The sequence below is a fragment of the Cetorhinus maximus genome, chromosome 8, assembly GCF_964194155.1.
Source record: "Cetorhinus maximus chromosome 8, sCetMax3.hap1.1, whole genome shotgun sequence".
NCBI classification, from domain to species: domain Eukaryota; kingdom Metazoa; phylum Chordata; class Chondrichthyes; order Lamniformes; family Cetorhinidae; genus Cetorhinus; species Cetorhinus maximus.
The window spans coordinates 129,177,406-129,190,854 of record NC_135886.1 but is presented as its reverse complement, the minus strand read 5'-3'; the positions used below and the strand labels follow the sequence as shown (position 1 = coordinate 129,190,854).

The 13,449-nt window shown below is 42.5% G+C and overlaps 1 protein-coding gene across 1 annotated transcript in view; it reads left to right on the top strand.

Moving 5' to 3' along the window:
• Positions 1–13,206, top strand: part of ophn1 (oligophrenin 1) — a 203,321-nt gene extending 190,115 nt beyond the window's left edge. The window contains exons 24-25 of the mRNA XM_078547587.1: positions 340–410; positions 11,546–13,206. Of these exons, the coding sequence (XP_078403713.1) occupies positions 340–375 (36 nt within the window). The 3' untranslated portion in view covers positions 376–410; positions 11,546–13,206. The remainder of the gene's footprint in view (positions 1–339; positions 411–11,545) is intronic.
• The last annotated feature ends 243 nt before the right edge of the window (positions 13,207–13,449 follow it).

The following is a 13,449-nucleotide window of genomic DNA, read 5'->3' as shown; positions in this document are numbered from 1 at the left end:
ACTCAATGGGCAGGTGTCATCTGTGAAAGTATACAGCACGGATTACTGTCTTTAGGAAATATTGTAAATGACAATCAAAGCAGGAAAGGAAAGCAATGGCAAAATGCCCATTATAAATTGAAGCTGGTGGTTTTGAATCTTGTAATTACAGATTTTCTGCACTGTTGTGTATAATTTAAATCTGTTCTGGGTATAATATACAGCAAAACCCACTCCCATTTAGTGATGCAATTATAGTAATTCAGATAACTAACACCAAGTTAAAAACTGATGAAATTTTGTGGATAGTTTTTGCTAGAGTTCAGTGTTAACTTACTGCACGTTCCTCTGTCTTTTCAGAACCCAAGCACTGTGCACTCATCCATTCGATCATAGTCGTGGTTTCTCACTCCTGTAGAGGTAGTTTTGTGGTAAGTTTGCAATCATTTCATTTGCTTCCTGTTGTGTCCCCCTCTGAGGGTGAGGTTAGGTTTAATTTATTTAAAAACATTTTTCCATCTCTTATCTTCTTAGAATCATTATTGTACAGCACAGGAAGCCATTCAGTCCATCCTGCCTGTGCTGGCTTTTTGAAAGAGCTGTCCAATAAGCCTACCTCACCTGCTCTTTCCCCGCAGCCCTGTAAAGTTTTCCGCTTGCAGTAGATTCCAGCTCGTAACAATCTGCCGTTTTCTTCACTTTCTCCTGTTCCTCTTGCCCATCTCTCATTTGATAAAATAAAATTGACAGCCTCACGTGGGGTACACCTCTGTCAAAATCCCTCACTTGAATGACCTGGCCTGATGATGAATAAATTTGGTACTTGGCATGTCTAGTATAAAGATTTGTTTGTCGGAGGCTTGCTGTGTCCCATGAAATCACCATTTGAGAGGCTACAGTGTGTATCCATGCTGTAGCCAGGAGGATGACAGCCATGCACCTACACATGGTAAGTTGTTCTGTTTCCAATGCTACTTGTGAGGACCCTCTGGTTTGCTGCTGTCTACCTGTCCTAGTCGACTGCTTCGTGGCGATCCATTCTGCTGGAACAGGTAATTAGATCTCCTTGGAATCGAGGCAGCTTCAAAATGGTAGAGCTAGCAATGAAAGGTCAGAAGTAAGTCAACACTCCATGACAAGCTTGGTAGTCCTATACCTGGAACAATGAAGGCTGCAGTACTGCAGGGCACTATTAACAATTGGCCTGCCAGTCTGGGTCATTAATCTACACTGGAGGCTTGAGTTTCTCTGCTTCAGATACTCATTATTTGGCTTTCAGGGTTAAGGTGTTGCTAGCTGTAAACTAACGAGGTTACCAATTTGAATTTGTATAACATTTTTAACATGAGGAATGTCCAAAGTGGGTTCTGAGATGAAAACAGATTTCAAGCCAGAAACAGAGAAATTAGGACAGTTCATAGCTTGCCTTTTAATGTGGCTTTTAAAATGACAAGTTCTGGAGAGGAATTCAGAGAGCTGGACTAAGGCAGCTAAAGGGTCTGTTATAATGGATTGGGTTTGAAGTGGTGGTGTTGGAGAGTGAATTAAAGACCTGGATCAGAGGAACAAAGTGATTGTGAGGGTGGAAGGTAGTGCGGAAGGTGGTGGGGGGGTGTGCAATAACCTGTAGAATGATGACACAAAGCCATGAATGGACGTGTAGACAAGGACAATGATTTTAAATTTAATAGTGTGGGGAGGCAGTGAAGGTGAATGAAGATAGGCAAATGGAACTTACGAGAGGCAAGAAATGAATGACAAAAGCTTGGGCTTCATGGAAGAAAGGCAAACAGGGCATTGGGATATTTGACTTTGGACACAACAGTGGCAAGCATAAGGAAATCAGCAGTGAAGGGACAAAGATAAGGTAGAGTTGGGCAACAGGATAGAGGTAGAAGCAAGAAATCTTGGTGACGCATAGGATGTAGGGTTGAAAACTCAGGCCGGGGTTTAACAGGACACCAAGATTGTCGATGGCCTGTTTTCAGCCAAGTGGCCAAGAAGGAAAATGGTAGAGGATTGAGGTATTTAGCAGAGGCTAATGGTGATTGCTTTGATCTTCTGAATGTTGAACTGGAGGAAGTTGTATTTGATCAGGACTTGATGTGGATGAGCGTTCTGATAGTATGGAGGCAGTCAAAAGAAGAGATGGAGAAATAATTTTTACTTGCCCAATATCTAGGTACATGATGTAAGCCCTGGAATCAGTTTGAGAACTCATGTTGTTGTATTCCAATTTACATGCCAAACAACCTCGTGTGATTTCCTTGATTTTGATAGGCGGAAGAATAAACACGCTAAACTGCTAGTTTGATTTAGTAAACCGTAAACGATAAATGAATAATATTGGCTGTCTAGGCCCTGAGTTCTAATATTGCCTCCCTATAAAATTCTCTTTCTGGACTCTTTTTAAACATGCATCTCTTTATTGGGAGGGAGACAAAAAACAGGTAACTATAGGCCAGTTAGCTTAACATCTGTCATTGTGAAAATGTTGCAGTCTATTATAAAGTATGTAATAGCAGAGCATTTAGAAATGCATAATATAATCAGGCAGAGTCAGCATGGCTTCATGACGGGGAAATCATGCCTGAAAAATTTATTAGAATTCTTTGAGGAGATAACAAGCAGGATAGATAAAAGGGAACCAGCAGATGTAATATATTTGGATTTCTAAAAGGCATTTGATATGGTACCACACATGTGGCTACTTATTAAGATAAGAGCCCATGGTGTTTGTGGTATTATATATTAGCATGAATAGAGGACTGGCGAACTAATAGAAGACAGAGTTGGGATACGGGGGGGTGGCGGCATTTTCAGGATGACAAGCTGTAACTAGTGGAGTGCCAAAGGGATCAGCGTTGGGGCCACAATTATTTACAATATATATTAATGACTTGGATGAGGGAATTGAATATAATATCACCAGGTTTGTAGATGAGACAAAGATAGGTGGGAAGGCAAATGGTGAGGATGACACAAAGAGTCTACAGAGGGATATAGACAGGTTAAGTGAGTGGGCAAAAATGTGGCAGATGGAATGTAATGTGGGAAAGTGTGAGGTTATGCACTTTGGCAGGAAGAATAGAGGAGGTGAATATTATTTAAATGGAGAAAGACTGCAGAAAGCTGCAACACAGAGGGATTTGGGGGTCTTTGTGCAGGAATCCCAGAAAGCTAGCATACAAGTTCAGCAGGTAATAGGGAAGGCAAATGGAATGTTGGCCTTTGTTTCAAGGGGAGTGGAATATAAAAATAGTGAAGTCTTGCTAAAACTATACAAGGCACTAGTTAGATTACACATAGAATACTGTGAACATTGGTCCCCTTATTCAAGGAAAGATAAACTGGCATTGGAGGCAGTCCAGAGAAGGTTCACTCGGTTGATCCCGGGGATGGAGGGATTTTCTTATGAGGAGAGGTTGATTAGGTTGAGCCTGTACTCATTGGAGTTTAGGGGGAGAATTTTCTCACCGTTGGGGGGTTTGTGTGGGAGCGGGCACGGGCTGATCATCATCCGCAATTGGCTGGGCGCTGCCATTTTACGTGGACGGGCTAATTAAGGCTCGCCCAGTGTGAAACGCACCCGGAAACGTTGAACGCTCCCTGAGCGGCGGTGGGGTTGCATGAGTCGGGGCCTGTGCTCTTTCGCGCATGCACACGAAAGAGTGCAGAAATCTCCCTGAGGCACAGAGCTGCCTCAGGGAGATTAGTTTAAGTTTAAAAAATTTTAATAAAGGAAAAAAAAATTTTTAGGACATGTCCCCTCATGTGAAACTGTCACATGAGCTGGGACATTTCTATGAATTTTATTTAAAAATTTTCAAACCTTTAAAAACCTTCATGAAACCTCATCCTGCCCGTTGATGAGGTTCCAAGAAAAATGCAAAAGCCGCCTGGGCTCTTTGCCTGCTCCCCGCCAACCTTAAGGTTGGACGGGCAGCTCAGTTTATTGTTTTAATTTATAGTTAACTGGCCTTAATAGGCCTTGGACAGTTTGGCCGATGTGCAGGCAACTCTGGCATGTGCCCACTGAACTGAAAATCATTTTATGCCTCAGTGAGCGGGGGCGGACAAAGATTCTGCCCTAGAAGAATGAGAGGTGACCTTATTGAAACTAGGATTCTTAGCATCTACCCTGTCAAGCCTCCTGAGAGTTTGTTTCCCCTTATGGGAGAGTCTAGGACCAGAGGGCATAATCTCAGAGTAAGGGGTTGCCCATTTAAAACAGAGATGAGGAGGAATTTCTTCTCTGAGGACAGTCAATCTGTGGAATTTTTTACTGCAGGAGGCTGTAGAGGCTGGGTCGTTAGGTGTATTCAAGGCTGAGGTAGACAGATTTTTAATCAGTAAGGGAATCAAGGGTTATGGGGAAAAGGCAGGAAAGTGGAGTTGAGGATTATCAGCCATGATCTCATTGAATGGTGGAGCAGACTCAATGGGCCAAATGGCCTACTTCTGCTCCTATATCTTATGGCCTTATGGTCTTTGGTTAAGCTTTTAATCATTCCACCTAATACCACCTCCTTTGACTTGGTCTCGGCATTTGTCTGATTATGTTTCTGTGAAACACCTTGGGCCGTGTTTACAATAACTACATACTTTACACTGCTTGAAAGTTCAAACAATAAAGGTGCTTCTCAGGCACAAACACTTGCCAGTTCCTGTGTATTACGTGGCTGTTTGCTACCACAGAGACTCTGCCTTGTCCTTTCTCTGTCACCTTCAGAGTGACTGCCAACTTGGAGAAGGATCAGCCTCCAATATATTCTTCAAAATTCTTTGAAACAGCAGAGCAAGTGACATTTAAAAGTGTACCTTCCATAACTGCATTAGATAGTTCATAGATTCAGAATAGTGTTTTGCCATGATAAATTCCGCTGCCACTTATAGGGAAATTCAAAGACACGTCTGCTAGTCTGACTGTGCCCAAATATGTCAAGTTGACCAAAACTGAACAGAACAATATCCAAGCAGAGAACCATCAGGAAATACTTGAAAATAACATCTTTGAAGTGGCCTCCCAAACACTGGACTTTAATACGTCTTATCTGCAGTTAAAGGAAGCATTTAAGTACCCAACATTTAAAGATTCAGAGTCCTGAAAAGACAAATTAAAACATGATATTATTAGAAATATGAAATGAAGCTGTTTGATCATCACAAATAGGGTAGGTAAAGATTGAGATTATCAATTGTTTTGGGAAATATGAACCTTCCTGAACTGGGAGAATCTTGGGAAAGTCATGTCAATGAAAGCAACCAGTCATTATTAGAGATCATAATGGGCTGTAACTTCCAAACTCCGCAGTGTTGGATGGCGTGGGGGGAGGGTACCCCAAACATGTGCTGGGGAATCCCTATCGGAACTTCACAGGCAAGGGTTTGCAATTGCCTAGATGTGCAAACTTCCTCCGGGTAATTGCCGTGAATTAAAACCTCTTCTAATTTCTGGTAACTGTTGTAAAGACCCAGACCAACCAGCCCATGGGTCACCCCCCACCACCAACTAACCAACCCCCCCCCACCCCCCCCCCCCCCCACCTACTGTGGTATACCCCACTCTCTCCATCCCCCACCTCCCCCGCCAAAATGGAATTTCCCCATTGGCATGGGACCATGGCACTATTCCCCCTTACTACCCCTCCCGCCCCACAGACTCAACCCCAGACTTCCTCTGACCCAATCCGGTCCCACCCCCCAATCCTATTTACTTACTTTAAATAGGTACCTTCTCCCTGGCCTGTCAATTTCAATGGGACCTTTAACTTAACCTGGTTTATGGCAGCTAGTGCTGTAAAAAATAGTGTGTGTCCTTCCTCAATACAATTCTGCTGGACTGTGACACTAGGCCTCGTGGGCAGCTGCCTGCCTGGATCTCGCCTGGCCTGAGTCGGAAGGTCGGGCAGGTCAGGCAGAGAAGAAATTTAGGGTAAGTAATTGGGCATGGAGTGGCAATCTGACACTGATTGCCACTTGAGGGAGTTATGGCCCAATATGATTGAATTTTACATTCAGTTTGAGGGAAGGAGGAGTGGGTCCAAGACCATTATTTTAAACTTAAATAAAGACAATTATGAGGACATGAAAGCAGAGCTAGCTAAAGTGAACCGGCAAATTAGGTTAAGGATAGGTGAATAGAGATGCAGTGGCAGCCATTTAAAGGGATATTTCAGTATACACAGAATAGGTACATTCCAACGAGAAAAAAATTCCACTGGAAGGACTCACCATCTGTAGTTAACTAAAAAAGTTAAAGATAGTATCAAACTTATAGAAAAAGCATATAATTGCACAAGGATGGGTGGCAGGTCAGAAGATTGGACAGAATATAAAAAGCAACAAAGAATGACTAAAAAATTAATAAGGAGGGAAAAATTAAATTACAAGAGAAAGCTAGCTAGAAATATTAAAACAGATAGCAAGAGTTTCTATAGATATTTTAAAAAGAGTCAACAAAGTGGGTGTTGGTTCTATAGGGAGAGAGCCGGGGGAATTAATTGAAATAAGGAGATGGCAGATGAATTGAGCAAGTATTTTGCATCAGTCTTCACTATAGGGGGTACAAGTAACATCCCAGAAATAGCTGTAAATCAGGAAATGAAAGGAAGGGAGGAACTGAAGAAAATTACAATCACCAGGGAAGTGATACTGAGCAAATTGTTGGAGCTGCAGGCTGATGAGTCCCTGGATCCTGATGGACTTCATCCTAGGGTCTGAAAAGAAGTGGCTAGTGAGGTAGTTGATGTCGCATCTGTTCTGAAGATGCCACTTTCAAAAACAGTTCCTCTGACATGTCTTCCTTCTTCCTTAACCAAGGTTTACCACCCACGGTGGCTGACAGGGCCCTCAACTGTGTCCGGCCCATCTCCTGCACATCCACCCTCACACCTTCCTCTCCCTCCCAGAACCATAATAGGGTCCCCCTTATCACCCCACCAGCCTCCTCATTCAAAGGATCATCCTCTGCCATTTCTGCCAACTCCAGCACCAAACACATCTTCCCTTCACCCCCCCCACACCCCGGCGGCATTCCACAGGGATCATTCCCTCCGGGACACCCTGTTCCACTCCTCCATCACCCCCTACACCTCAACCCCCTCCCACAGCACCTTCCCATGCAACCGCAGAAGGTGCAACACCTGCCCCTTTACTTCCCCTCTCCTCACCGTCCAAGGGCCCAAACACTCCTTTCAAGTGAAGCAGCATTTCACTTGCACTTCCCTCAACTTAGTCTACTGCATTTGTTGCTCCCAATGCGGTTTCCTCTACATTGGAGAGACCAAACGCAGACTGGGTGACCGCTTTGCGGAACACCTTCGGTCTGTCCGCAAGCATGACCCAGACCTCCCTGTCGCTTGCCATTTCAACACGCCACCCTGCTCTCATGCCCACATGTCCGTCCTTGGCCTGTTGCATTGTTCCAGTGAAGCTCAACGCAAACTGGAGGAACAGAACCTCATCTTCCGACTAGGCACTTTTCAGCCTTCCGGACTGAATATTGAGTTCAACAATTTTAGATCATGAACTCTCTCCTCCATCCCCACCCCTTTCCAATCCCCCTTTTTTTCCAAATAATTTATATAGATTTTTTTTCCCACCTATTTCCATTATTTTTTAATGTATTTCCATCCATTGTTTTATCTCTACCTTTAAGCCTATTTAGATCCCTTCCCTTCACCCCACCCCACCCCCACTAGGGCTATGTGTACCTTGCTTGTCCTGCTTTCTACCCTTAATTAGCACATTCCTTAGATAACATCACCACCTTCAACACCTCTTTGTCCTTTTGTCTATGACATATTTTGGCTATCTCTACCTATCACTGGCCCTCTATCCAGCTCTACCTGTCCCACCCCCCAGCTTAAACCAGCTTATATTTCACCTCTTTTCTATTTTTACTTAGTTCTGTTGAAGAGTCATAAGGACACAAAACGTTAACTGTGTTCCTCTCCGCAGATGCTGCCAGACCTGCTGAGTTTTTCCAGGTATTTTTATTTTTGTTGAGGTAGTTGATGTGTTGGTTTTAATTTTCCAAAATTCACTAGATTCAGGTAAGGTTCCATTAGATTGGAAAATAATGAATGTAACTCCTTTATTCAAAAAGGGAGGGACACAGGAAATTACGGGCCAGTTAGCTTAACATCTGTCAAAGGGAAAATGTTAGAAGCTATTATTAAAGACGTTATAGCAGGCGCTTAGATAAATTCAAGGTAATTAAGCAGAATGAACATGGTTTTGTGAGAGGGAACTCATGTTCAACCAATTTGTTGGAGTTCTTTGAAAAATAAATATGTGCTGTGGATAAAGGGGAGCCAGTGGATGTACTGTATTTGGATTTCCAGACGGCACTTGATAAGGTGTGACATCAAAGGTTATTGTGGAAAATAAAAACTCATGGTGAGGGGTGGGGGATCATATTGGTATAGAGAGAACATTGGCTAGCTAACAGGAAACAGAGAGTAGGCATAAATGGGTCATTTTCTGGTTGGCAAGATGTAATTAGTGATGCGCCACAGTGATCAGTGCTGGGCCTCAACTTTTTACAATTTATATAAATGACTTGGATGAAGGGACCAAAGGCATGGTTGCTAAATTTGCTGATGATACAAAGATGGGTAGAAAAGTAAGTTGTGAAAAGGCATCAGAACACAAGCCAATGCATAAATGTCAATTCTTTCCCCTTATAGCCTTGTAAGGAGGCTACAAAAGGATAAAGACAGATTAAGTTAATGGGCAAAGAGCTGGCAAATGGAGTATAATATGGAAAATGTGAAATTGCCCATTTTGGCAGGAAGAATAAAAAAGAAACGTATTATCTAAATGGTGAGAGACTGCTGAGCTCTGAGGTGCAGAGGGATCTGGCTGTCCTAGTGCATGAATTGTAAAAGGTTAGTATGCAGGTATTTAGGAAAGCCAATAGAATGTTATTATTTATTGCAAAAGGAATTAAAAACAAAAGTAGAGGGGTCATGCTTCAGTCATACAGGGCATTGGTGAGACCACACCTGGAGTACTGTGTACAGTATTGGTCTCTTTATTTAACTAAGGATGTAAATGCATTGGAAGTAGTTCACAGAAGGTTTACCAGACTAATACCAGGAATGGATGGGTTGTCTTATGAGGAAAGGTTGGACAGGCTAGGCTTGTATCCACTGGAGTTTAGAAGAGTAAGAGGCGACTTGATTGAAGTACATAAGATCCTGAAGGGTCTTGACAGGGTGGATGTGGAGAGAATGTTTCCTCTTGTGGGAGAATCTAGAACTAGGAGTCACTGTTTAAAAATAAGGGGTTGCCCATTTAAAACAGATGAGGAGAATTTTTTTCTGAGGGTCGTGAGTCTTTGGGACTCTCTTCCTGAAAAGATGGTAGAAGCAGAGTCTTTGAATATTTCTAAGGCAAGGGGAGATAGATTCTTGATAAACAAGGGGGTGAAAGTTTATTGGGGGTAGACGGGAATGTGGGGTTGAGGTTAAAATCAGATCAGCCATAATCTTATTGAATGGCGAAGCAGGCTCGAAGGGTTGAGTGGCCTGCTCCTGTCCTAATTCGTATGTTCGTATTGGTGAATAAGATTAGCTTTGGTTCAGATCTATCACCCTTGCCAGCAAGTCAGGAGATCAATGCCTCTGAGGTTTTTGGAGCCCAGAGCTCTGTTGTTTGACAACCTGTTAAACTGAAGCATCTTGCATGACTGTCCAACCATTTTTCTTGTGTCAGTACAGCATGTTTTTTGATTACAAAGATGGTTCACTAGATAAATGCACGATGTCATGTGATATTGAGCTTCACAAACTAGAGGAAAAAGAATTGACATTTATAGATTGGCTTGTGTACTGAAGCACTTTACGATTAATGACTTTTGAAGCAGCATCACTGTTGTTAGCTATTTTTTGTGTTGAACGAGCTGACCTTGGATGAGGTAGTAACAGGGCTCCCACAGTGGCCCTGGGATGGAGAGAGGCAAAATTATCAATAGTTTTGCAATCCTGATCACAGTCGGGTGACCTCTGCTAAAATGACCCAGCCAAATTGTTAGTCGGTAGCAGTGGAGGGCATGGAATGATAAATAGTTAGGAGCGAGCACGCGCAACCAATTTATGAAAGCATTTGAACATCATAAACCACAACTGATGAATAACCTGAGCTCTGTGTGTGTTTAGAATGGCCAGTTAGATGAAGAACAGTGGTCAGGATCTAATAATTCTACTCTTGATATAAGATTGAACAAGGAAAGCTCTTCAGTGCGGCACTGAGGGAGCATTGCGCTGTCGGAGGTGCTGTCTTCAACATGAAACGCGTAAATCCAATGCCCCCTCAGGATAGCAGTGGGAGGAGGTGGCTTCAGACACAGTAATTGCAAACTGGCTGTTTTCCGCACTTCGGGCAAATTGACAAACTGTTAGAATGATATACTGTCAGGTGGGAGTGAAGGACACAGAACTATGAACTGTTTGGAATGAGCAATAGAGCTAATTTATTGAAGGGATTTGGACATTATAAATCCCAAGCAGAATTTTGAGTTTTTATGTAATTATCAGAATTCCAGGATTACATCTGAGTTTGGTTATCCACTTGCTGCAAACTGTAATATGACCTCAAAGTATACTAGTGTCAGTTAGAACCATGGCAAAAATCAGGTCGAGTTTCTGGATTCTGGTGCACTGCCAGGCAATTTACAGCGACAGTTAAGAGTATTTCAAGTTCGTTTCCACCTTCCCTCCCCATCTTCCTCCTTTTTCTTCTGCCCATTCCTGAAGGTGCCAGCTCGGGGTACAATTCAGCAAGGAGCAGCTGCCCTCCAGCATTTCATCCAAGTGACCATTCTTAATATGCGGGCTGCGATGGTGCGTGTGGGCTGTTTATCGAGTAGTGGGGTGCCTCAAAACTGATCTCGATTTGTTTTCTTGGTGTACAACTGCAAATGTGATTCCAGGAGGTTTTGGTGGGGGAGAATGCGGGGGGGCGTGGAATTCATTGGATAATGATGAAGTTGAGGGCTACAGACATCCTGCTCCCCCACCCCACTCCCCACCTCTCCATTAAGCCAATGTGATGACTTGACATACCAGAGAGGTTTCTACTTGAAACAGATAACTTCATTACAGAGAGCTTTTCAGAAGCTACATGCTTGAACCAGGTCCTCGACTAGAAAAGCCACAAAGCCACCACCCCTTCCCCCCACTCCCCGCGTGATTACTCACGCTTCGAGCTCATTGGTCGGAGTCTCCAAGAACAATCACATGACCCCTGACAGGCAGTAGGACAGGCCACACCTTCAATTACTACTGCCAAAGATACAAGATAGTCTTGATTGTTACAACTGCTTTCCCAGCTGTGGTCGACATACCCAGTGCAGACCGAATAATCAAACTTTGGGACCTTCTCAATATGTTTGCTTTCAATCCACACCAAATAGTGCAGCTGCCCACATGAGACAGCAAGGTGTGTGCTTTTCAGCTCAGAGGGGATGCTTGCAACAGATTTCAATCTCTAATGTATATTATTCATTTGTTATCAGTGTGTATGACAATGGCTTCCACATGTCATTTCTATTTTGCAGATTTCATGAGAGAAAAGCCTGGCTGGTTTCAGGGAAGTTGCTGCATCAGAACTGGAATGATTATTTCTGTGAACTAACTTGCACTTACCAAGATCTCATCAAGAACACCAAAGATTCTCCAGATTATCCACATGGATTGTAACTAGGGAATGTTCCATCCCAGCAACCTCTGGGGCAGTGTATTAGACAACTGCTATGAGTGGTAGTGTTCTTGGGGCTTATTTGTTTTGAATTGCTTTTTTTAAAAAAATCAGCTCTGATGTGTTTTATTATGTACCTATTTTTGGGGCGGTGGGGGAAGCAACTCTGGCTTGTGTGAGGGCAGCTACACATTTTAAAAAGTACAGCTGGTAATCCACACAAGCTTTGTTCAATGTGCAATGTACTTTACTACAAAAAACCCAACAAAAAGTAGGGACTAGCTTACGGAAGATTTTGCTTGACTATCACTCCAAGTAGGTTAAATGTTTAAAAACAAAAGGTGGCTGGTCCATACATTTTAGAAATTGTGTAAATTGTGTTTAAAAAAATACAAAGCGTGAAGGGCTGCTTTTCTTGATGGTGTGACCGGTGAAAGAAGTATATACTTGGGTGAGCGCAGGGTGGGCAGTGAGAAATTCTTTGAAGCAAAGTCATATTATTGTTCAGAGTACTTGAGGCAGTAATTATTGCTCTGTGACATCAAAGGCACAAATCTCTGGAGGTATTTACTGTGATTTGTTGCCCTTGATGTGAACTGGGACATTGTGACATTAGGGCACCTTGTTTGTGGAAACTATTTTCAAGCCCACCTTCTTTTGATTGATAGAATGTTTTACGCTACTATTGAAGCACAGTCAAAAGGAGCTGCATGTAGCAAAACAATATCTCGGCACATAAATGGATATGGCCAACAAGCTCACCTGTCTCACACAGGTGGAGAATCAGATTCTTAAATCCTAGTCAATCACTTCTCATTTTTTAAAGTAAAGGCTTCATTTCAAAAATGTTGACTAAATTCCCTGTTGAACTAATGATTGAGAGAGTGTATTGCAGTGGGGGACACACTATGCTTTCACCTCCAGGTCTTGGGTTTGGTTCTACCTCAGACTGATGGGATGAGTGGTTTACATTGCTGCTGTATCTAAGGATTCCATGAAAAGGGAGTTAGGAGCCTCAGCCCAGTTGTCGATGAGGATTGGTCCTTCATCTGCCACCAGCTAGCAATGCGATTAGAACGATTTGAAAATTGAAATGATGAACTGATGCAGTTAGATATAATCTCCAAAGTCTGAGGATGAGATATATTGTTGGGGCAGAAACTGCACCTTGGCTAACTTGAGAGTGCTTGCTGCTGCAGTGAGGCCAGAAGTGGGAAGGTGTTCCATTCTTCAGTTCTAATGCCCTGGCTGATGTTTTTTGAAAATAAAAGTTCACAAATGAAGAAAGGAAGATGCCAAATAGTGATTGTAATTAAAAGCAGCTGTTATATAGTGTTTCCTTCATGTGCAGAAAATGGTAGGATTCTAACTAAAGTAATGAGTGAAAATTGCTGATTTCCAAGAGGTAACTGGATCGTAATTTCATTTGTAAATTAAAGTATGATTAAATTATTAGGTATTTAACATTCCTGGTAAAAATCCTCTGTATACATTGCTCCTTTACTTTGTCATTTTAGTTATAAAAAAAAAAATCCACTGATAAATCATTCCTTTATTTAGCACACCATATTAGGAAATATTTTAGTTTTGGGAAAATGAGGTCCAGCGGGCTGAGTTCAGCTTTGCAAGTGGGAAAGGGAAGCTGTTCCTGTTTAGCCATTGAGTTGTTGAGGTAAGAAATGGGAGTCAGCAGCTGTGCTAAAAATTTTGAGTAAAATCTTTGGTAAAACAGCACTACAGATGCAGAATGTGGTACCTAATTAG